The 23264-nt window shown below is 50.4% G+C and overlaps 1 protein-coding gene across 10 annotated transcripts in view; it reads right to left on the bottom strand.

Annotated features, from left to right (window-relative positions):
• The window catches only part of AIFM3 (apoptosis inducing factor mitochondria associated 3), a 55224-nt gene that overhangs the window by 22640 nt on the left and 9320 nt on the right, over positions 1-23264 (bottom strand). For 6 of the 10 annotated variants that reach the window (XM_039382501.1, XM_039382496.1, XM_039382500.1 and 3 more), the window contains exons 2-5: positions 15105-15255; positions 7956-8169; positions 1991-2100; positions 467-576 (exon numbers count right to left, since the gene is read on the bottom strand). In XM_039382501.1, the coding sequence (XP_039238435.1) occupies positions 467-576; positions 1991-2100; positions 7956-8169; positions 15105-15135 (465 nt within the window). In that variant the 5' untranslated portion in view covers positions 15136-15255. Of the gene's footprint in view, positions 1-466; positions 577-1990; positions 2101-7955; positions 8170-12989; positions 13052-15104; positions 15256-18733; positions 19243-19536; positions 19601-22513; positions 22529-23264 lie in introns of those variants that run through there. The other 4 variants (XM_039382499.1, XM_039382498.1, XM_039382497.1 and 1 more) reach the window with 4 other exon arrangements.

The raw sequence follows: 23264 nt of genomic DNA, 5'->3' as shown, positions 1-23264 counted from the left end.
TGGGTTGCAGCAATCTACAACATCAACCTAGGTTGGGGGATAAAGGGATCGAGAGTAGCCCTGAGGAGGGCTGGGATTGTTCAGCCTGGAATTGTTCAGCTCTAAGGAGCCCCTTCCAGTGCTTAAAGGAGCTCCAAGAGAGCTGGAGAGGGACTTGAGACAAGGGTCTGGAATGACAGGACAAGGGGGAATGGCTTCTGAATGAGAGAGAGCAGGAATATTGGGAAGAAATTCTTCCCTCTGAGGGTGATGAGGTCCTGGAACAGGTTGCCCAGAGAAGCTGTGGCTGCCCCATCCCTGAAAGTGTCCAAGGCCAGGTTGGACGGGGCTTGGAGCAACCTGGTCTAGTGGAAGGTGTCTCTGCCCATGGCAGGGGGTGGAACAAGATGGTCTTCAATGTCCCTTCCAACTCAAACCATCCTGTGATTCTGTGTTTCCTCTGCTGCTGCAAGGACAAGGGTCTCACCTGGAACCTGGGTAAACTATCCAAGCCGGGAAAGTCCTCAATGTCACCTGTGCCGATGTTGAAGCAAGCTCCATGCCAGGGACAGCGGACTCTTCCTCTGGACAAAACTCCTGCAGGGAACACAGCAGAGCAGGGTTGATGCTGCCCTGCAGATGCCTGCCATTCTCTGGGATGGCACCTCTCCTCCAGGACACATGTCAGCTGATGTGGACCTGGATGGGCAACACTGGACTTCTCTCAACATGCACATTGGACAGGCTCATCTGCTTGGGACCAACTGGGATCCTATATGGGCAATCCCTTCTAAAATGCCCTGGATGGCAACATCCCCCACGTCTCTGGGCACAGCTCCAAAGCTGTCTGCTCTGCCTGGGATATAGCCTCCATCTCCAACCAGGATGAGGCTGTCATCTCCACAGTCTCATCATCCTTTTAAGCCCCAGTAGCACCCAGAGGAGGCAGTGCCTCAGAGCATCACTGATTTAGAGCACGTGTGTTCCAGAGCAGACTCTGACACAGCAAGGTGCCTGCACACACCTGGAAGGCACAAGCATGCCCAAAGCCATGCGTTCATTTCTCTGGGTGTTTGCTCAGAGGCTGCTACCTTGGACTTTAGCTTTCCCTGCTACAGTGCTGGGGCAGAGCATTGGCTACCATGTGGCCATAGACCAGTATTGAGCTTGTGCCTGAGGCACAGCAGTGTCATCATCACCACGTGTGGGGATGGAAGGGTAGCCCCTGCGCTTACTGCTGCAGCAAATTCTCCAGTGAGATCCCTGTGTGACAGCCAGTCTGAGGAATGTACCCACAGGTCTCTGAAAGGGCAGGTGAACTCTCACCTCCAGGGCAGCATGGGGCTCTTCTGCCCTGCTCAACTGGCTCTCGCCCCAGGTGAGGGGCTGAGAGCATGGCTGCTACTGCCAGCACTGCTGCTGGGCCAGTGATGCCCAGAGGACACACAGTGCAATGCTCTGGCTGTCTTCCCCAGCATCCCACTTCCAGTAAAGAGTCCTCCTAACCTCAGTTTGGGTGATGCACTTCCACACACAGTCAGACCAGCACTGCCTGATGCTGCTGCTTAGGTTCTGGGCAGGGACCTGCCTGAAGCCAATGCTGAGAAAGTGCCAGGATGCATATTTTTAATGCCAAGATGGGAAACCCCCACATCTCATCCCACTTCAGTCAATAACATGAGTAACATTCTTCTTGCTACTGAAAGGATCTCATCAGCCCAAATAGATTCCTCCTTTTGATTTACAGTCACTAGTAGAAGCCCCAGCCCTGTGACCAACAGTGGCAGCTGGTGTCAACTGCAACCAGAGCTGTGGCAAAGTGCTCTGGGGAGGTTTGTGCAACCCCAGCCTGCTGCCCGTGCCTTCCCCAGCCAGAAGATGCCCAGGTGATGCTAAGTGTGTGGCATGGAACTGCCCTGTGCCCGGCAGCACAGCTAGGTGAACACTGGGCTGTTCTTTGCCCACCCTGTGATGCCCTCAGTTGCTCTCCCAGGACAGGATGCAGACTAACCTTTGACCAGTGGAGCCCCATAGTGGGGACACTTGTGTCCCACGGCGTGGAACTCACCGCTCTCCTTGATGAGCAGAGCCTTCCCACAGCCCAGGTCCACTTCCCTCATCCTGGGGAGGAGTATGGAAAAAGATGACAGAGCATCCACCTCACAGCAGATGCCACCCTCTCACCCTACAACCCAGACCTGGTCCTGCCAGCTCCCTGCCTCCTTCAGTTTGCTCCAGGTGACTACAGGTGTGGGTCAGTCCTTGTCACCAGGCCAGTTTTGGAGGTGGATCTGTTGTCCCCAGTGTGGGGCACATCCAAGCTGAGTGGCAGCATCTTAATCCATCACTGTGTCAAGAGGAAGCCCAAAGCACCTCCCCAGCTGCTGGGGAAGCTGGTAGTGGGAGCAAGAACCCAAACTGGTTTTACTGCAACCTCCCCTCCCCTCCTGGCCCCAGTGGATAAGCAGGTCCCTGCCAGGCTTGTATTCAGTCTTTGAAAGCAAACACAACATGTCTCAGAGTTGAAAACCAGGAGGGGCGACTCTGCCCCTTGGAGTCTGCCTCCCACACCTCAGGGGTTTGTGCTCTGGTCCTGGCCATGTCACAGGGTCAACAACATGGGTCACCTTTTGCTGATAAATCCCTCACGACAGTAGACACCCGTGTGTGACCTCCTTGATGTTTCCCTTAGCTGTTTTTGCAGAGTGAAGCTCACACAGCAACCTTCTCCTAGCACCAGGCTCCGGGCCTCAGCTGTAAGTCACCAAAGGGTTTCACCTCCTCAGTGCTGCTGGGTTCAGCAAACAAACCTTGAGCCATTCTCATGGAAGGTTCTCTTTGACATCTCCAGTTTTTGATAGAACCAAAGGGAACAGTCTTAAACTAAAAGAGGATCAGTTTAGTTTACATATAGGAAAGAAGTTTTTACAATGAGTGGTGAGGCACTGTCACAGGTTGCCCAGAGCAGTGGTGGATGCCTCATCCCTGGAAACATTCAAGGTCAGGTTGGACATTGATTTCAGGTTAGACCTTGGATCTTCATTTGTTTTTTCCAACCTGGAGGAGACTGAGGGGAGACCTCAGCACAGTCTGCAGCTTTCTCATGAGGAGCAGTTCTGATCTCTTTTCTCTGTGACCAGTGACAGGACCCGAGGGAATGGCTGGAGCTGTATCAGGAGAGGGTTAGGCTGGATATTAGGAAAAGGTTCTTCCCCCAGAGGATGGTTGGGCACTGACCAGGCTCCCCAGGGCATTGGTCACATCCCCAAGGCTGTCAGAGCTCAAGGAGTGTTTGGACAACGCTCTCAGGCACAGGGTGGGATTGTTGGGGTGTCCTGCTGCAGGGCCAGGAGTAGGACTTGATGATGATCCTTGTGGGTCCCTTCCAACTTAGGATATTCTAAGATTCTATGGACAGGGCTCTGAGCAACCTGGTCTAGGAGAGAGCCCTTATTTTGCAGGGAGTTGGACATGGAGCACAGAGCTGCTGTCCCCTGGAAACTTCCCCTCTTCCAGCCAGAAAGCCTATTCCCGCACAGTTTGATGTTTATCTGGAAATCCTGGTTGCTCCCATTGCACGGAGTGGATCATCTCATCTACAGCCAGCCCTGACGTTGCCTCTGGGCTACCAAACATACCACTGTGCCCACAGCAAACCCCACCTGCTCAAGGTGGCCACTGGACAAGTGTGATCCCGGAATGCTGTTCATGCATGCCAAGTTCCAGGGTCTTGGAAGAATGGGACTGACTTTGCATGCTCATTCCTCTTTAGGTAACATCCCAACTCTATCCCACCACTTAAACCCAGGCTACAGAGACGCTTGTCCCACTCTCTGTTTCCATGGAGATGAAAATGGGGCTCAGCCCATCAGCACTCCTGTCACACCTTCAAACCCACCTTGGACAAGACTTTGGGCAGGTGCCTGCTCCACCACCATCAACTGTCTAATGACAAATGCTCAATTTCCCAATTTTCTTGTCAATTTCCTGATTTCCTTGCCATCATGGGCGAAAACCATCAGAGTTCATCACACCTGCCCTCAGATGCAATTTTGTTCCAGTAACTTGGCTGCCCTGCTCCCTAGTGATGCAGCTCTGCCCGCTCTCCATGCAGGACACTTGGCACTTGGAGCTCTTCCCTCAGCACAAGCAGTACAAGTCCTGCTGCATTCCTCAGCTGATTAAACCTGTTCAATGGCAACCATAACTCCCTGGGAAGATAAGATAAGTGAAAGAGTTTACAGCTTACCCAAGGAGCTGTGTGAGCTGAGAGAGTCAAAACCAAGACCTGGTGTCTTCAAAGCAGCACACAGCCACCTGCAAGGCTCCAATCCTGCACTCACTCCAGAGAAATCCAGAGAATTATTTACACTGTCCTGCAGCCTGTTAAACTGTTTACTCAGTTGGGAATTTGTCCTGTTGCCCCAATCCACTCCCCACTTGGGAAGCATCAGCTAAAACTCAGCTCTGGCCAGCAAAGGACCTTTGCTCAAGAGCTGTGGGAGCACTGGGGGCTGTTTTCTGTCCCCCCACTTAGCCTGCTGGGAGGCTGGCTGGCTGCAGCAGCACCAGTTTATCCATCAGTACCTTTTACTGGTTCTGCTGAGGTCATGATGGTACCAGAAAGACAGAAAGGATGGGCAGAAAGCATACCCTGTGCTTGCAGACTCCACTAACACAATGCAGTGGTGCCTGAACCCTAGTGCCAGTGCTGCGGCCGTGCCCTCGCACACCCCTGCCCAGCACACTACCTGGGAGAAGCATCCTGGAAAATCCCTCTGGGTACCAAAGCAAGAGGACTCCTTCGGCCTGGCCCATTGCTTTACATGAGCTGTGGGACCCTCTCACAGCACCTCTCTCTTAATATGGACTCAGCCTGCTAGAAAACAGCTATTCTCAATCTAAAATGTCTAGTGGTGGCACATCTCCTGCCACAGTTGGTAGCATGTTTCAGCAGCTGATGCACACAAGACTGAAGCGTGGGCCCGGTTCCCAGACCGATGCCAGTTCCTAGCCCAGGTTTTAACTGAGGAGTTCCCTGCTATGGCCACCTGCAGCCATGTGTGTTCTCACAGGCTGCAACCAGCTCCTCCTCACCTTCCCTGCAGCCAGCAGAGCTCTCCAAATCTTTTCATCTACCATACAGCCTGCTTCCCAGTCAATCTATTCATAGAATCGCAAAATCACAGGATGGTTTGGGTTGGAAGGGACCTTAAAGACCATCTTGTTCCATCCCCCTGCCATGGGCAGAGACACCTTCCACTAGACCAGGTTGCTCCAAGCCCCGTCCAACCTGGCCTTGAACACTTGCAGGGATGGGGCAGCCACAGCTTCTCTGGGCAGCCTATGCCAGGGCCTCATCACACTCAGAGGGAAGAATTTCTTCCCAATATTCCTGCTCTCTCTCATTCAGAAGCCATTCCCCCTTGTCCTGTCATTCCAGACCCTTGTCCCAAGTCCCTCTCCAGCTCTCTTGGAGCTCCTTTAGGCACTGGAAGGGGCTCTAAGGTCTCCCTGGAGCCTTCTCTTTTCCAGGCTGAACACCCCCAGCTCTCCCAGCCTGTCTCCAGAACAGAGGGGCTCCAGCCCTTGGAGCAACTCTGTGGCCTCCTCTCTAGCAGCTCCATGTCTTTCTTGTGCTGAGTACTCCAGAGCCGGAGGTAGTACTGCAGGTGGGCTCTCACAAGGGCAGACCAACCTAATTTTCCTACATCCTTCTTGCTCTGGGATACTAAAGCAGAGCACACTCTTCTAGTAACACCCCAACACAAAGTCTGCAGACACAGAAGCCTCCATGACACTCGGATGTTCAGGCATCAGCCTACATCTTGACCCTGGAACAGTACCATCCCTGTGCAACCAGTATTTCCCGGGGTAGTCTCCCCTTTTTGCTTCACTCCATCTTCAAGGCAATTCCAGTTGCTGCCTGTGCTCTGCCCTGGGTCCTCCTGCTGTCACTACCCACCTGCACAGGAGGCAGCAGGTTACCCATCGTCTCCCAGGAGAAACTGTAGCCACTTTGCTTGCCCTCCATTCCAGAGCATCTCCACTGACTCCTCATCCCCACCTCTCACTGGAGGAGGACATTTGCCTCCAGGTCCCAATGGCCCTCCAGCACTTCTCTGGGCTCAGCAGAGCTTGAAGAGTCATAGAATCCTGAGTTGAAAGGGACCCACAAGGATCATCATCAAGTCCTACTCCTGGCCCTGCAGCAGGACACCCCAACAATCCCACCCTGTGCCTGAGAGCGTTGTCCAAACACTCCTTGAGCTCTGACAGCCTTGGGGATGTGACCAATGCCCTGGGGAGCCTGGTCAGTGCCCAACCACCCTCTGGGGGAAGAACCTTTTCCTAATATCCAGCCTAACCCTCTCCTGATACAGCTCCAGCCATTCCCTCGGGTCCTGTCACTGGTCACACAGAGAAGAGAGCAGTGTTGCCTCTCTGCTGGCCCTTACGAGGAAGCTGCAGACTGTGATGAGGTCTCCCCTCAGTCTCCTTCTACAGACTGAAAAATCTGTCATGGTTTAGGAATGGTATTCCCCAATTTAGTGTTCCCACTAAAAACCCACTGCCGCTCGCTCCCTTCTCTCCTTCCCCCTTCCCTCCTGTGGCTGGCTGGAGAGAAGAACTGGAGGCACAAAAGGTAAAGATCACCCGTTGAGATAGAACAATTTACTGGAAAACAGCTGTGAGATAAGAAAAGGAACAGTAACAGCAACAATATTAGTAACAAAAGTGTACAAAAGAGAGAGTGATTTACATGCAAAAATGCTCACTACCGAGTTGAACCCAATCTCAGCCACACTACCCCACTGCTCCTTCCATGGGACCAGCATTACCCAAAACACTCCCTCCATCTCAGAACCAGCATTACCGCCACACTTGCTCAACTGGAAGGAATCCCTTCTTCCCCCTGCCTCCAGAAATGACATGAGGTGTTATAGAATAACCTCTGGGTCCTGGTCATGGCCCCTCCTGGCTACTGTAAAAAATTAACCCTGTCCTGGCCAGAACCAGGACACAAGCTGCTCCTCATCACATGAAGACTTAATCCAAGAGAGTCCAAGGCATCCCTCTGTAGAATGGTCTAATACATAAATTCCCATTGCAATGAAAAAAAACTAATTTATTCCTGGATGAACTTACCTAACAAGAAGAATTTATGGCCCATGAAGCCCCTAAAGTTTAGCCCAAAGTAGCCCGTAGTACATGGATTATTCTAGGATATTACTACAGGCAATACTTCAATCTAAAGCAAACAGCTGCCAGACTCCTGGTGTGTCCCACACACCTGACATTGCTCCCTCGCTGGAACGAAAGCTATTCCAAACTATTTTCTTCCACACATGGACGGAGCCCGCTGAGATGTCGGTCATCAGCCTGATGGAACCTGTACTTCTACCCCAGAAAAGAGGTATCAGCCTGTAAAGCACTGTGATGGGGACAGCCACTTTTTAGACTTCAGAAAACTCTTAAATCAGGGCAGTGAATGTGCGCAGCGGAAGCGTGTTCTCATTTGCAAAAGATCTGAAAAACTGCATCCTTAGTGAAAGAGCAAATTGATGAGCTCAGCTGGAAGAGCCAGGCACTGCAGCCAGGATGGAGCACACAGCCTGCCCCATCAGCTCCCCCCATGCACTTCTTGTGCTGCTTTGTAAAATCACTAAGGCTATAAATTTATAAAAAATTGTCTGGGTTGGCTAACACAAGCCGAGCAGACCCTCCTGAGAAATTCTGCTACAGAACATCACCTCTTTCTGAGACAAGTCCCAGCACAGGCCATGCCGGGAACAGCAGACCTTCTGGTAAAAAACAGTTGTCACTTGTCCACAATATAATTTTTTAAGACTAAAAAAAATGTTTATTTTACTAAGTTCAACTATTATCTCCAGAAACTCTAAAAATAAGACAAGGTGTTCAGATTGGGTTATAAAGTCTCTCAAGTTTTATCTGCAACAAGTTTAGGCACTTACTGTCCATTCTCCAGGTCCTTCACATGGCAAACGGATGCTTCCACCATGTCCTTTGGGTTGTGGTAGGGATTGCTGGCAATTGGATGTTCCTCGAGGTGGTAGTGCCGGGCAGTTCCATTGACTTTGTAGATCAGGGGGCTGGCTTTCCCATTGGGTGACATCTCCTCCTTGCTTCTCTCCTTCTCAGGTATCACAACTTCAATTTTCACTTCAACTGCAGGAACAAACAGAAACCTTCATTAAAACGAAGCCAGAAGTTTTGCTGCCGTTCTGTCTCTCCCTCCTCTCCTGAACTTGGAAAGGAGCTGACAGACATCAGAACAGACATTTTTTGCTGGCTTCCCTGAGAAGATAATACATTTAATATCAAACTTGGCTTGATTACCTGAGCCCATTATCCCTCTGTTCTTTCTGCATTGGGCACTTTGTATTCATAAAGTACATATTCTTGCAAGCAGAGTCATGAGTCATCGGTGCAAAACAACCCCTCAGCCACAGCTCTTGTTCTGTTCAGCGGAAAACAGCTTCAAGCAGCTTTATGTGAGGCACGCCAAGGCCTCTGGGGTTCAGGCAGACTTCAAAAAACCCTTTTTAGTTGTTTGTAGGTAACATTAACTGAAAGAGAAAGCCAACACTGCATGGTGCATAAAGCTGCTTCATTAGATGAAGATCAATTAATAAAGAACTAGAAATACTAAAATTATTTCCATATGAGGTTTTGAGTGTAGAGTGAGTCCTCAGCATTACGTAACAGAAGCAAGGATGGTCCATTTTTCTCATGTGTCCATCACTGAACAGGTCTGACAACAAACCATCCCTGTTCTGGGGACCAGGGTACCCAGGGACACATGGGAGCAAGGACAGTGGGGAACAGAGGGGCTCTTCTCAGTCACCCAGATGAGGATATGCAGAAGTTACTGTGAGAGTGGTGAGGCCCTGGCACAGGCCAAAGAAGCTGTGGCTGCCCCATCCCTGAAAGTGTTCAAAGCCAGGTTGGACGGGACTTGGAGCAACCTGGTCTAGTAGAAGGTGTCCCTGCCCATGCCAAGGGGCTGGAACGAGATGATCTTTAAGGCCCTTTCCAACCCAAATCATTCTATCAATCTATGTTCATCCAAGCTCCCTGAAGGGCAGCACTCACCCATCCTCCCCACTCACCCACCCAGCTGCACCCCCGCCCACTGCCCCATGCCTGGGGTAGGCAGACTGGGCACAGAAGCATCAGAGAAAGCCACTGATGAGCTCTCACATCACAAAGTGGAAAACATCACTTTATCTCCTAGGGACTTCATAAAGCTGAAGCCATTAATATTAATAATAAACCCCAGTGAGTTCTATAGCAAGCCAGAGGGAAGTGCCAGAGATTGGTGAAGTGTCTCAAGCACAAAGGAGATCATTGAGCTTTCCCCATCTTATAAAGGTCATGAACAGGAAAAGCTGTACAGAAGATAAAAATTAGAGTTCATAAACTAAACAGGTTAAGGAAAGGCCAAAAAAGAGGGTAAAAATAAGACCTACAGCAAGAGAAGGGCCCTGAGTCTTTCCAGCCTCATCTGTTGTCCCAAAACTTTTACTGCAAGAACATTGAGAGGACAACAGAAGAACAAGTCAGGGGGAAGGCCATTTATTTTGGAAGGGAGAAAAGCAAGTGGCCATGGCCACCCAGGCGCTGGAAGCAGGCAGCTGTCTTGGGAGTCCTGCAAGTTTCTGATGTTTGTGTCAGCTCAGCAGGGCAAGGGATGGTGTAGCTTTTTGCCAAAGAGCCAAACCTCTGCACTCACCAGGGCAGGATTCACCGGGGGTACTGATCCAGGAAAGTGATTTTCCATGTATGAATGCTGAATTAGCGGAAAACAGCAACTTCTCTTGCCCTGTTGCAGCTGCAGGAGTTAATGCAAACTAACAGGGCCAGCACCACGCATTAAAAAAACCAATACTGCTATATGCAAATCTATTCCTGGAGCTCTAGAGAAGCAGCCCAGCTGCTGCAGGTACCCAGTGAAGAGGCTGCTCTCCATGAGTACTGCTTTCCTAGGGCACTGGGAGAAGCAGACATGGATTTTGGAGGACAGAATTAGGAAATATAACGAATGCCCATTTATGCCAGTCCTGGTGAAATACTTCTGGCCAAAGAAACAGGAGGCTCATGTCATATGATTTCATAGTCAATCAGATTTATCTGCAGCGAATTAGGCTGAGCATCCTTGCAGCCAGACTGCGGAGCCAGAACATGTCTCAGGATGAGACCAGGCTGGCACCAGCAAAGCCAGCAGCTCTGAGCCCTAGCAGTGACATTGATATCAGTGAATTCACCCGGCAGGAAACAACCTCCATGTCTCACTTGGCTGATGCCCCAGGGCTCTGTTTTTCAGAGCACATTTGGGTCAGGTGAGCACTTGGAGTGCTCACTAGTCCATGGGCATATGAACCTAGAGGGATGAAGATGGAAATGTAGCTCTGCTCTCTTCACTTCTTCCTCAGTCAGAAAAACATATGCAGGAAGCAGCAGGTCTCTGGTACCAGTATGTGACTTGGCATTGCTTGGGACTCACTAACACTGCTGGACAAATGCCCAGAGCAAAAGAAAAAGAGGTATAAAGCCGTCTCCCTTCCTATTTCAGGCTCCACACTTCACCATTTGCCTCTGTGGGAGGCAATTCCCACTTGCCTCTCGCCAACATTTCATCCCCCCATCTCCCCCTTCTCATCACTCTTGGTTCCTACATGGGGTGTCCCTCTGGCCTGAAACCTGCATTCCCGAGAGATGATCCCTCCAGGAATCCAGGGCTCAGCAGCACCTGAGCTGATTCAGCAAACTGCTTCAGTTGCCATCAGGGAAAATGACATTTAAATGAAATATTTATAAACCCAAGTCTAATTCTGAAATCTGACTGGTAGTGGGGCTGGGGCCAGCACACTCGAGCCCTTTGACAGTCCTATCCTATAACTGCTAGAAGAGAGCCTGGACCTTAAAGCAAACTGTTTGGAAAGTTTTAGGCATGTGACTACAAATCTGGACAGCAGACAGCTCCTCAGGGACATAGAGATATGGATATCAATATAGATACATAAGTATGGGTATAGATATAGGTATAATTATAGATTATATAGATAAAAATATAAATAGATATGTATAGGTATAGATAAAATAGATGAGAGAGAGAGAGATGTGCCGGCTTGCCCTGTGCCATCAGCATCACATAAACATATCCCATACATAAACATATGTGTTTATGTACATTTTTAATATATATCTATACATACATACACACATTATACATATATATATATATATATATTAGGGACTAGGAGGCCAGGGCTGTAAGTATTTTATAAGAATGTAGAAAAAAGCAGAGGAACCAGCTGAGCAGGTGCTCATAACACCCACATACATCACAGCACTGTCAGCTGTCACTTTTCAAAAATCCTGAGTCAGCTCTCCAAAGTCACAGAATTGTTTAAAATACAGAGTCTTGACAAGACTATAAATTTTTACTCATTTTTTTTTCTGCCAGGTTTTCAGCCTTTAGGTCAAGCACTGCTGGGACCCTACACATACACTCAGAAACTGCGTCCCAACCCCATTCATCACAGTTGGCTTACGTGTTGTTTTCACACAGTGGCCACAATGCTCTTGTGCTTTGCCTCATGCCACTCACACAAGCAGTAAGTCCTTAACACCCCATTACATCTCCTGTAATTTTATTCCTTCTCCATCACTATTCACGGCCTTGTGGGACAAGTCAAAGCCTCTGCCTGCTTTTGGGCAGGTACCTGAGACATGAGGCTAGAATTGCTGGCATAGACCCCAGAGCAGGAGCTGGCAGGTAGCTGGGCAGCAGTGCAGGGCCATGGACATTATTTTAAAAAACAAGGGTAATTAAAAGACTTCTTTATCACAGAACTGGGTTTCCAGTATGGCTCAGAGCCCTTCTAGAGGCTAAATTTAAATTATGGGTATCAGATCATTGAAAGTGTACTACTTAAAATGAGAGAAACCAGGAAAATACTGAGTTAACATGGGAAGAGAGAATTGCCATGCACCAAGAACTAACTTGAACCTGGGGGAGTCTGGGTAAGATGAAGATGCCTGGCCATGGGGCATGGAGGAGCTGAGCTGACGAGGGGAGAGCAGTGAGTGTGCCTTCCCCAACCCCAAAACCATGTGATGCCTCGAAGTGTGCTGCTCAGGGGCTGGAGGCACAAGGCAGAGGAGCACTGAGGGCAGGGAACAGTCTGGTATGGGTTGTATGGTGCCAACAGTTCCAGGAGCAGTGGAAACCAAAAAAGCATCAAGGGATGATGCTGGAGGGAGCAGCAAGGTACAGTGAGCACAGCCAGAAATCTCAGTTTACCTCATCAGGGTTTATTTTCCCAAAGCCAGCACAGAGTAAATCCACCACCATGGGACACGTTTGGGGGCTCACTGTGCCCTGTCAGAGCTGTGCTTTCCAGGCATTCCCCAGGCACTCCCATTCTGCCTCAACTACAAACCCCAATGAGAGTAACTTCAGGTGGTCTCAGAGAGACTCCAAACCATTTCTATTGACCACTTCTTCCCCTCCTTCCAAGGCAAGGCTGGATGGGGTTTGGAGACACCTTATCTAGTAGAAGGTGTCCCTGCCCATGGGAGGGGATCAGAACTAGTTGGTCTTTACAGTCCCTTCCAGCCCAAATCATTCCGTGATTCTATCATTCTATTAAAAATGACAGCTCGTGACAAAATCACCATGTCAAATGTGCCTGGCTCTGCTCTCCTTCTCCAGATGATGTGTCAGCAAATGCCATGCTCCCAAAAACCAGGATGTAGGACTTGCCAGCCAAGCCTGGGGGCACCCTCAGAGCCAAGCTCAGGTCACACAGGCAACAGCACCCTCTCTAGTAGCATGCAGCATGCCTGGGAATGGAGCATGTTCCCTGCTAAACACATTCTCTGTGCAAGGGCAAAGCCCACCCCCAGACATTCCACGTGAAGTGGAGCAGCTGCTTTGCCCCACCATCAAGCACTGAGCCCAGCAGGAGAAGGATACTCACAAGTTATAGGTTTTGAAGCCACTCTCCCACACCCTGCTGCCGCAGCTCACAAGAGCTGGCGCTGGTGCATGATGGTTTCTGTCTCCCATCATCCTGCCCAGGCTGTGCTGCAAGAGCGGGTGCTGGGATACCACACAGGCTGCCAGCTCATCCCCAATGCATCACACAGTCAAGACAAACCCCAGGAAAAATTATACAGAGACTGAGAACTGGGCCTTCAGAAGAGGATCTGGCATCACGGGACTGCAGCACTGGAGATAACAGCAGATTACTTCATTGCTTGAACATAAGCTCTTAATTAAACACTGAAATATCGGGACAGGGACAGGCACTGCAGCAGCAGCCAGATCTGGGGGCTGGCCAGTGGTACAGTCAGCACATCTCTTTAGGGATCCAGGACTCCACTCCCCAAAGCTCTTGTACCACCCATCTGCTCCTCAAAAAGTGACATTTGTGCAATGCCAAGGTTATCTTGAGAGTGCTCAAGGGACTAAGGGTCTCTCTTGGATATAAGGAGATGGAGTAGATATAAGGAGATGGAGACCTTGTGTACACCTTAAAAAAGTGTCTGAATCAATTCCCTTGACTTCAGGTTGCATCTGAAATATTCCCTTCATGTGGAAATAGAGCAAATGTGGAAATGGAGCAAATAACTCTACTCTGTCCCTGCTTCTTATCTGGACAGGGAATAGGTGGATTCTTAGAAATAGTAAAGTCCAGTACTCAGCTCCGACGGTGTACAATTCCCACATGAAATGGCTGTAAAACCCCTTTGCTAGAACAATCAGTATCCTCAAATGTCTCTGTTTACCTCCCTGCATTTGCAGGTTTTATAACTGTGAGATGATATAAAGATATAAACAGGGTTTTCATGAAGAAAACTTACAGGTCACAGTGTCCAATGTCATATTACCTTGGTGATAACCTATAACATAACCACAGTACAGGTCAAGGGCAGAAAATCACCCTTATTTTCTCCTCGTGCCTTACACAAAGGCAGGGACCTCACTCCTTGGATGTTCAGTGGTTCACAACTCCTATTGCCCTTCTGATCTTTTGAGTCCTTCAACCTGAAATCCCCCCTGCCTGAGGCAGTGAAGACAAATTGCCAAGAAAAGGTCCCCAAAAGACATCTGTCCACCCACAAAGGCTACACATGGATGCTAACTGATCTGACAGCACCACTGATTCCCCTTGCCCTGGGGCACAGGGAGCTAGGAGCTCTCCTCCATGGCAGCTTTGGCAACACTGCCATGCCGCCCATGCACCAGCATCACTCCTTGGGATCCTGCACTGGGGTGATGTGGGTGCTGCCAGGTATGATGAGTGTGGGTGACCATGTGGTGCCTGCTCATGCCCAGCCTGCTCAGGACAAGGTTGAACATCGACACTTCCACACCACCCCTCGATCAGCCAGTTTGCCTGGGCAGGCAGCACCACAGCCCCTGCCCCTCCCACATACACCCACCTTCCCCAAACCACAAAGCAGGGAGCCCACCCAGCCCAGCCGTGGTGGGACCATGCCAGGCAAGGGGGGGGGGGGGACATCCTTGATGTCCAGGTGCCTACAACTGCTTTCCCCACTGGAAGCAGTACACATGGACAGGCTTCGCCAAGATAATAAAATCCCAACAGCAGAGCAGCCCCAGGACTGCAGGGAAAAAAATAAGGGCTGGCCAGTGAGTGACAAAGCTGCAGCAGAAGGAAGGTGCTGGAGCCCCACGTGCCTGTGTGGGGATGGCTGTCACACAAACCTGCCCTGGGGCACGAGAGGGGCAGCTCTGCCCCAGGTACAGCAGAAAGGCAGAAGCAGGAGGGTGGTGAGGTACAAGGAGATGGGACCGGGTGGAGTTGCCCCCCTCGTGCTGCAGGGTGAATTTCCCTCCCACCTGCCCACCACCCCCCTACCACCACCTACCACCCCCCCGGCAGCGCTGCTGCCCCCCCCATCTCCCTGCCTGGGAGTGAGAGAGCCGAGGAATCTGGAGGGATTAAGAACCCAGTAATCCTCCCTGCGGGAGCCGAGCATTAACATTCCCCCGGCCAGCGTCCACTGCTGACCTACTTCTCCCACGGGGACGGCAGGATGGGGCCTCGGCCTTGGAGGGCACTCACCTGGTTTGGGCTTGGAGAAGCATCCTCCCATGGCGCCGTGCGGGATAGGCAGCGGGGCCAGGGGCGGGCAGGTCACCAAGGGCGCGGGCACATCCTCGCATGGTACACGGCCAGCTCGCGTGTCTCGGCTCCGGCGTCGATCCCACGTGCCCTGGGTAGAAAAGTACTGTGAGAGCCAGGTCGGGACGGTGGGTGCAGCAGGGAGGGGAAGGCAAACTCGTGACAGCGCTGCTGCCTGAGCCCACAGCTGCAGGCAGGAGCAGGCAGCACCAGTACAGTGGGCACACATAGCACGGGGGCACTGAGCCCCATGCACCTCCAGCGACCCAAGGGACAAGCGGACAATGTGCTGCTTGGGTCACCGTGCTGGGAGCCACTGGTAAATTCAGTTATGAAGTTTATAAATTCAAACATCAAAGTTAATTACAAAAACCCTCATATCATTTATGGTCAGATTTTAATAACTTTTCAAAGCCCTGCCTTTGGGAATTAAAACTCTAAGCACACAGGTCACAGCCTAAATACAATGATTAAACCATAAATACATTTCAGTTGTTTTTTTCCTGTTATTATTAGGTATTCCAGTTATGCTCATTCCTGCAGAAATGCCATTGGCTTTGGAACAATTAATTAATTAAAGGGTTTTTGATATCAGACCATTTTGTATCAACATCCTTTTTTTATACTATCAAGACCAATTTTTTTAATGTTTGAAATCAAGTTGTGTTTCTCTTATTAGCTTTGACTTGGAGTGCTCTCAGATTTGGTACATTCAGATAAACCTTCTCAGTTACACTGCATGACTGAAAATAGCAAAGACTCGTCCAACACAGTGGCAATAAAATAGTATATTTAATTCATTTTACCCTCTCCTACCTGAATTGAACCAATTTACTATGGGTTTGTGATATATTATTCAAAAAGCCCTCTGATCTGGGCGGGAAATTAAAAACCATTGCCAAATTATATTTTAAGACAGACAAGGTAGGCTTTTCTGTAGCTTACAAAGTGCCTCAAGGTCTTTACGATGAGAACTAGAGAAGTGCCAGGAGACAGACAACAAGCCCTACACCTTCTCTTCTTTGCTTAAACACCAACTCAAAATAACAGGATGTATCCCTCTGTTTCCAGAGGGATGCCATGCATGGCAACACCTCCACCAAGCCCCAAGTGTGTTGCAGAAGCACCTTCAGAGCCTGGAGCATGCTGAATAAGCAACCCAAGCCACAGGGGAACACGAGCCTGGTGCCTTGCACATGGTGCAAAGCAGACACATGCTATTTGATACTGAGCACTGAGGGTACCAGGTTGGAGCAGACTATTAACACAGCAAAACCAACCCAACATTCCCCACAAAGAGTGATCAAATGTGTGTGGAGCCGCTAAAAAATTTCATGTGCAAAGACGGATCATTAAATGCAGAAGGGAAGAACCAAGAGTTCTTCTCCAAGAGCATCCCAGGGAAACAGCATGACAATGTCTGTGCAAGAGCAAATGCCAAAAAAAATGCCACGTAAGAAGATGCACAAATGCAGAGGAAGATTGGGGAGCAGTGGGGAAAAACAGAGTGGAGACATCACATGCAGTAGCTGCTGTACAGCCCTTTGCCAGAACCAGCAGGGAGAAAAGGAAAATAGCTTTGTAGCAGGCAAACCAAATCTTGAGCTTCTGATGTATCAGTGATACAGGACAATAATTTAGTGTAAAACACATAATGAAATATTGCCACAGTTGCCTCAGGAGCAAACGAAGCCCCCCTCCACCCCAACCCAGAGCAGCAATTTGCAGTGAGTTTCCTGCAGCAGAAGTGGATGTTGCGGCAGCAAGACAGGGTCACGCTCCAGGCAGGCAGTGCCCTGGCAGCATCCCAGCATTCCCTTGGGAGATGCTGTGCACACGGAGGAGCACAGCAGGGAACCCCAACTACCAGGCAGGCAGCGGGATGGATGGCAGAAGGGTGGTTCCCAAAGATGCCTCAGCAGAGAATCACTCCAACTTCTCCAACCCCTCCAGAAATGCTGATGCAGGACTGGTTTCCAGCTGGTCTGGCTGGTTTTAACAGGGACTTAGGGGCATGTCAGAGTTCCTGAATGTCAGCCACTCATCTGACATGCCTTTACTTTGTTTGGACCATAAAGATGGCAATCTCCAGTCATTCCCTCAGGCCCACTTCACATCTCCCAGTTTCCCCATTGATGGTCCCCCCAGCCCTTCAGACGCACTGAGACACTTGCACCTCCCAGTGCAGGTCAGAGGGAAGTGGTTGATATCAGAGGTGTCTTCTCCACTCCCAGCATTAACCAGGCAAAATCAAAATGGTTCATGGTAGGATTTCAGATGATGCCACGAGAGGAGAAGCCACCTGACTGCCCCCAGCCTGAGTCCCAGCAAGGACATAGAGATGCTTCAGAATCAACTGAGCCCCAGCTGGTTGTAGAGGCACCAGCCTGCCCTGCTGACCAATTCAGAGGACACAACAGGGCCACATCACTGCTAGTGGCATCCAGAGGCACCGAACCAGAGCTAGATCCTGCAGGAGTCATGGCCAAAATCTCCTCTCTATTAGAAGAAGGAAATAAGCTTATATACAACACGCTGTAGCTGAACCCAGGATCCCCCGTAAAACCTTGCTAAGTCCTGAAGGGTGATGGCCTGACCTGCATAAGGTGCCCATGCCCCAGTAAACCAGTACATCATCTGTTGCCTGAACAAAACGATACTCTGTGCCACACAGCTGCGCAGGAACATCTTCAACATCTTCTCAAAGAGGCAACTGTGGTAGTGCTGAGGAACAAACTGCCCCATCCCTAAAAAAACCAGAGTGAATGGGGAACCAGCCCTGCACCAGGCTGTCTGCAGAATTCCATCACCCACAGAGAGCACTTCCTGAGCACATAACCAGGGACACCAGCCTGCTCTAAACAGGAGAAACAGGGACAATAATCCAACAAAGAGAGAGAAACAATCCAGTGCTACCAACCCTGCACACTTCCCCTGCATGGCAATAACATATGTAAAATATGGCAACATCACATTTCAGTGTGGGTCAGGGATATCAGACCAGACAGACCACATGGCTCAGCCCAGCCCACACTTCCCACCAGGCTCAGACAGTCTGTGCTCGGAGCAGGATCCAGAGCCTGCACCACTTCTGAGCGGTGCAGTGCTGGCAGAGCTATTATTAGCACTGTGCTTCTGCTCACTGCGGTGCCCCAGGCTCCTGTTTTAATCAAGTGCTCAGCTGTGACTCCAAAATCTTTTCCAAGAGCTAATGTGGCAACTGTATAACTATATCAGTGTACCAGTACACTGTAGGTATAAATAACGTTTCCCCCCTGAACATCAGTTTGTGTTTATTGCCGCAGTATCATTTCCTCACCTGGCACTCAGGTCCTTCCCATCCAGCTGCAGCATCTGTCAGCATCTGTCCTGCTGCTGTGAATAATCCTGCATTGCCTGCCTAGAAATCTGGCACAGATCTGAGCACCAAGCCGTGCCCAGTGACACAGGCATCTCCCCAGAGACATCAGTTTGCAATCCAAGCTAGCTCCAGCTGGAGACCTCTGTGGAGCACTGAGCATGGACACACTCATGACATTGTTGATGGAGTCCCCTCAGCCGTGACTTACCTGCTGTGGGTCCTCCCACAGCTACATCTCCTCCACTGCCCTCTCCTTCTCTTGGGCCAGATCCAAGCCAGCCCTGGGGCTGCTGGGGACACAGTTCAGGTTCTCAAGAGTCAGGAACACAACCAGCAGTCCAAGGAAACCAGATAACAATGGATGCTCCCACCTGCCACCACCAGCAACCGACATCCAGTCACCCAGGGAGCTCAGGATCATGTGCTCAGCCAGCCTTTCTTTCTGATTTTCAGATTTCTTGATTTTCTCCTCTCTTGATTTCCAGATTTCCTGATTTTCAGATTCATGGAAAGCCAAGGTCCACACAAATGAGGATGAGGAAGGTCTCTTCTAGGACACAGACCAGGATCAAAAAGCAGAGGTCAGCCAGAGATACCTCCCAAGGAAGGCATTCCATCAGGATAAGGAGGAGACCTTCCCATGGGTCGAGGAAGAATTTCTCAGTATTGGAGGACTAAAGAAAACAATGGAGAGGCAGGCAGTGTGGGCCATGGGATGGCTGTTTCCCCAAAAGAATGGGATCAAAGGGACAAACAAGGAGACGTGACACCTCTCAGTAGTGTTGAATGCAGGAAGGGCAACATGGCAGCCTCAATGCAGTTGTGGTCATGACCATGCTGGCCTTCATCTCCCATCAGGGTGGTATCTCTTGCTCTGCACCTTCTGCCCAGGATCATGGACAAATTTAAGCTAGAAGAGATCTCTGGTGGTCATCTGATCCAACTCCAGATGTTGACATACCCACTTAGATTAACCTTAATGCTGTTTAAAGCTTTGGAGAATGGACTCACCGCTATTCATGACTTGACCCACTAACACCTGAGGGTCCTCAAAGGTACCAGATCTTTTCAGATGGGTATCAGTGGAAAAGATTCAGTGGTCTGCAAAGAACAAGAAAATCCATCCTTGGCATTTGGAGATCAACCCAGAGCTCCCCATTCACACCACATTTGGCAGATGCAGCACTCAGAAACGGGAAGAGGAGATGTTAAACGATTTCACTTCCTCAACACTTTGAAGCATGGAGAGTTTCCCACTGGGACCAGGAATGACATCTTTGCTCCCAGGCATATCACTTCTGGAGTATTTCGTCATGCTCAGACTCCCTGACTTGCCTGCAGTAGAGGAAAGGTTGGGCAGTCATGTTGTCCCCTGGAGCCATGGCAGCTCCAGGGGGTCAGGCACAGGGCTTGCTCAGATGCTCAGGGAACAGCTCAAAGACAGTTTGAGGTCAGAAAAGAGGTTTTTCCCTTGGAGATTGACACAGGTGCCTAGGGGCTTTTGCCTTCCTCTGTAGCTCTGAGCACAGCCCCTTGCCAGGGCTCCTCGGGGCCATTTCTGGCCAGGGATTCCCTGCTGTGGCAGGGCCAGGACTCCAGTTGTGTCTGTGATCTCTCTGCCTCTCTTTCCCATGGCAGCTTTGTTTTTCTAGTTTTCAGTCACTTGTAGCACAGGTCCTCTAAGGTGATGTCCAACAGCTCTGCACTCAACAGGAGCTGCTGGTTTTCAACTGTCCCTGCATACAATAACATTTTCTTTTTATTGCATCTGGGTTCTATTGTCTACAAATATTTGCCTCTTTTCTGTCCAGATAACTTTGTCCTTCAGAAGCTTTATCAGTTCCTGCAGAAAATTTTTGGACTCAGAGCACTGTTACAGCCATTTGAAGAGCTCAGCATTTTCTTCTTGGGACATCCTTTGTGGATGTGTCTGAAGGGTCCGCATTTTTTTCCTGCTCTGTATAAGGACTGATCTCCACATCTCTTGGAAGACTTGCTTGTCTGCTCCGCAGAGTGAAGGGGACCATGTTCCTGTTCCAGCCACTGAGATCTGGCTCTGCAAGCTGGTTCCCACACTCCCCAAGCAGGAACACAAGAGAAGGGGGCAACTGGAGGCTTAGATCATCTGGTGTCACTGTCCATGCTTGCAGGGAAGAGCTGGCTCTGGCTCTGACTCTGGTCCCCACTGTGGGGAAAAAAACAACCCCTGATCTCAAACCATACCCCATCCACTGCAGCTCTGCCAATTCTCTGTACATGCAAAATATTGTCTTTAACACATGGGACAGCGGGAGCCATGGAGCAGCCCCAGCAGCAGACCTGTTTTGGTCACACCCTTGAACCAAAGTGAAGCACAGACCCCACTACAATCTCACCCTGACCCTACACACACCCACCACCAAACAATAGACTCACATTCCTGCTGTGCTCTTTCAACAAGGGCTGCCTGTTTCTCTCACTTTTCTCGGGATTTGCTCTAGTTCCACTCTCACAGTGATTGCCAGAACTATGCAGTGGGCCACCACTCTTACCAGGTTCCCCCATGCCTGGTGCAGCAGCATTAGAAAGACTTAAGAGTGGTGACTCCGTGTCCCCCTGTCCTTGATGAGTACACCCAGACTATCCTTCTCCATCATCTCCTGAAGGTCAGCTCTTGTTTCACTCTTAGTACCACCGTGCACAATCTCACACCCCACTTCTCCATCTCTGCTTTATAGGGCGACTCCATAAAGCAGTAATGCTGAAAACCACAGCAACCACTGGCACAAAGTCCTGCTGACACCCTGAGCTGCCCGCAGCCTCCCCCTCTGCACACTCTGGGTCCATTCTCCACCCGCTGTACCACCCTGGGTGCCACAGCCCATTATCCTGAGGAGGATCCCCAGTGTTTAGGATCTCCAGTTCCTGTAAAGGTCTTGGCTCAGCAAAATCAAACTGCCTCGTCTCCAGGACAAGCCAGGCTCTGCTGCCAAAAAAAGCAGCTCTCTCCTCTGGATGCTGAACTCTGAGCACAGCCCAGGCATGGTTGGAGCACTGGGGGGCCCAAGGCTCTTCCCCCACCCCACGGACCATGTTGTGCACTCTGTGTTATCAAGGCAACATGCAGCAGCCCTGCTCTGACCCTGGTGAGATGCATAGGGCTTGCCCATCAAATGAAAAGAAGACAGTAGGAAGAGAATTAGGTCACACAGAAGAGAATGTGAGAGGGGATGATGTTTTTAGGGCGGGGAGAACTTGTATTTCTAAAATAATATGGGTATGAAAACAGGCGGGTCCCCATCCTAAAGTTAACACTTCTGTCAAGAATCACACTACCAAGGATTGAGTTCCACAATGCTGTGGCTCCCAGTGCTCGCACAGATCAGGTTCCCAGAATGAGGTGCTCAACTGGGTGAACACCCCTGTGTTCATGTCACTGCCTCTTGACTCTCCACCTCGAGGATGCTGCACCTAGGACACACTCACACTGCTTGTGCAGACATGCCATGCACTGCTGCCCAACCTCTGCCCACACAGCGGATGAGCCAAACTCAAGGGGGCTGGCACACAGGAACTCCCTTTTTCTCTCCCTGGCACCATAACCTCCTTTTTACCTCTCCAGCTCTTCAGCCCCTTTCTTCCCATTTGATAGCCCTTCAGCCAACTCCCCCTTCCCTCCACCCAATGCTCCTGCTCCCAGGTTCCCGCCATTTCCATACCCATCCTGATCCTGTTACTTGGCCTCTGCTCCAGGGTCCCCTAGATACTGACACACAGTGACTCTGACATCCTCAGAGCCCTCCTTCCCCTCCTACTCCCTCCTCCACTGCCGGGCTGCCAGGGAGCCCCCAGCCCCTCTCATCACAGCCCTCCCCGGCAAATCTTATCTCTGCAGATGCTTCCTGGTGGGGGCCAAGATTTGCTTTACACCCACCTGGAGAAAGCAGCGGGTTTGGCTTTGCCAGGTGATTTCCTTTTGGATGGTCCCAAGAAACAGAAGCAAACTCACCCTGCAAAACGCCGAGAGCAGCTCACGGCCCCAGCAATGGGCTGTATGGCCCCATCTCACCGCGGCAGGGAGGGATGAGGGCAGGGAGTGACGTGCGCTGTCCCTGCTGCACTTCACCTTGTCACCAGGAGTTTGTGTCAGCGGCAGCACAGAGAGCTACAAAGTTGCCGGTTAATGTACCCCGCTGGCTCCTGAAGAAGCGCAGTGGGAACGCCCCGTCGGAGCACAATCAGACAGGATTGTTTTCCTGGCTGCTGCTTCAGCAATTTACGCTCCAGGTTAAAGGCTCATTTGGCAGCGCTGTCACTGCCGCCACTCCACACACCTTCTCTGTGAGCTGGACTGAAAATCATTAATCATGAGATTTGGTTCAGATCGCAAAGGTTTGCTAATAAATAGCACAAATGCTGGAAATTCTCCCCAGGCGCAGAGTGCACGATGCAAAAATCATTTCACAACACGAGAGAGTTCTAATTCTCAATTACTGCACTACAGGCAGCCGAGTCCCTGCCGTGCTGTCCCTGCCAGGTCCCCCTTGCACAAGAGCAATCCGTGTTCCCCACAGGAGCTGGAGCAGGGCAGAAGGAGTTTATCCAGCAATGTTTTCCGAGACTAACAGCTACAGCAGAACACCACAGTCCAGCTTCCATCCACCACAATCAGAGGTGGATGTCCCCTCTCAAAGGAGATCTTGCAGTTCATAGAATCATAGAATGTCCTGCTGGACAGGGACGCACAAACATCATGGAAT

This window comes from Pipra filicauda, unplaced genomic scaffold (genome assembly GCF_003945595.2).
Source record: "Pipra filicauda isolate LSUMZ 115617 unplaced genomic scaffold, ASM394559v2 scaffold272_size1030459_pilon, whole genome shotgun sequence".
NCBI classification, from domain to species: domain Eukaryota; kingdom Metazoa; phylum Chordata; class Aves; order Passeriformes; family Pipridae; genus Pipra; species Pipra filicauda.
Note: the sequence above shows the minus strand (reverse complement) of the source record. Positions and strands in the feature narration are given on the sequence as shown.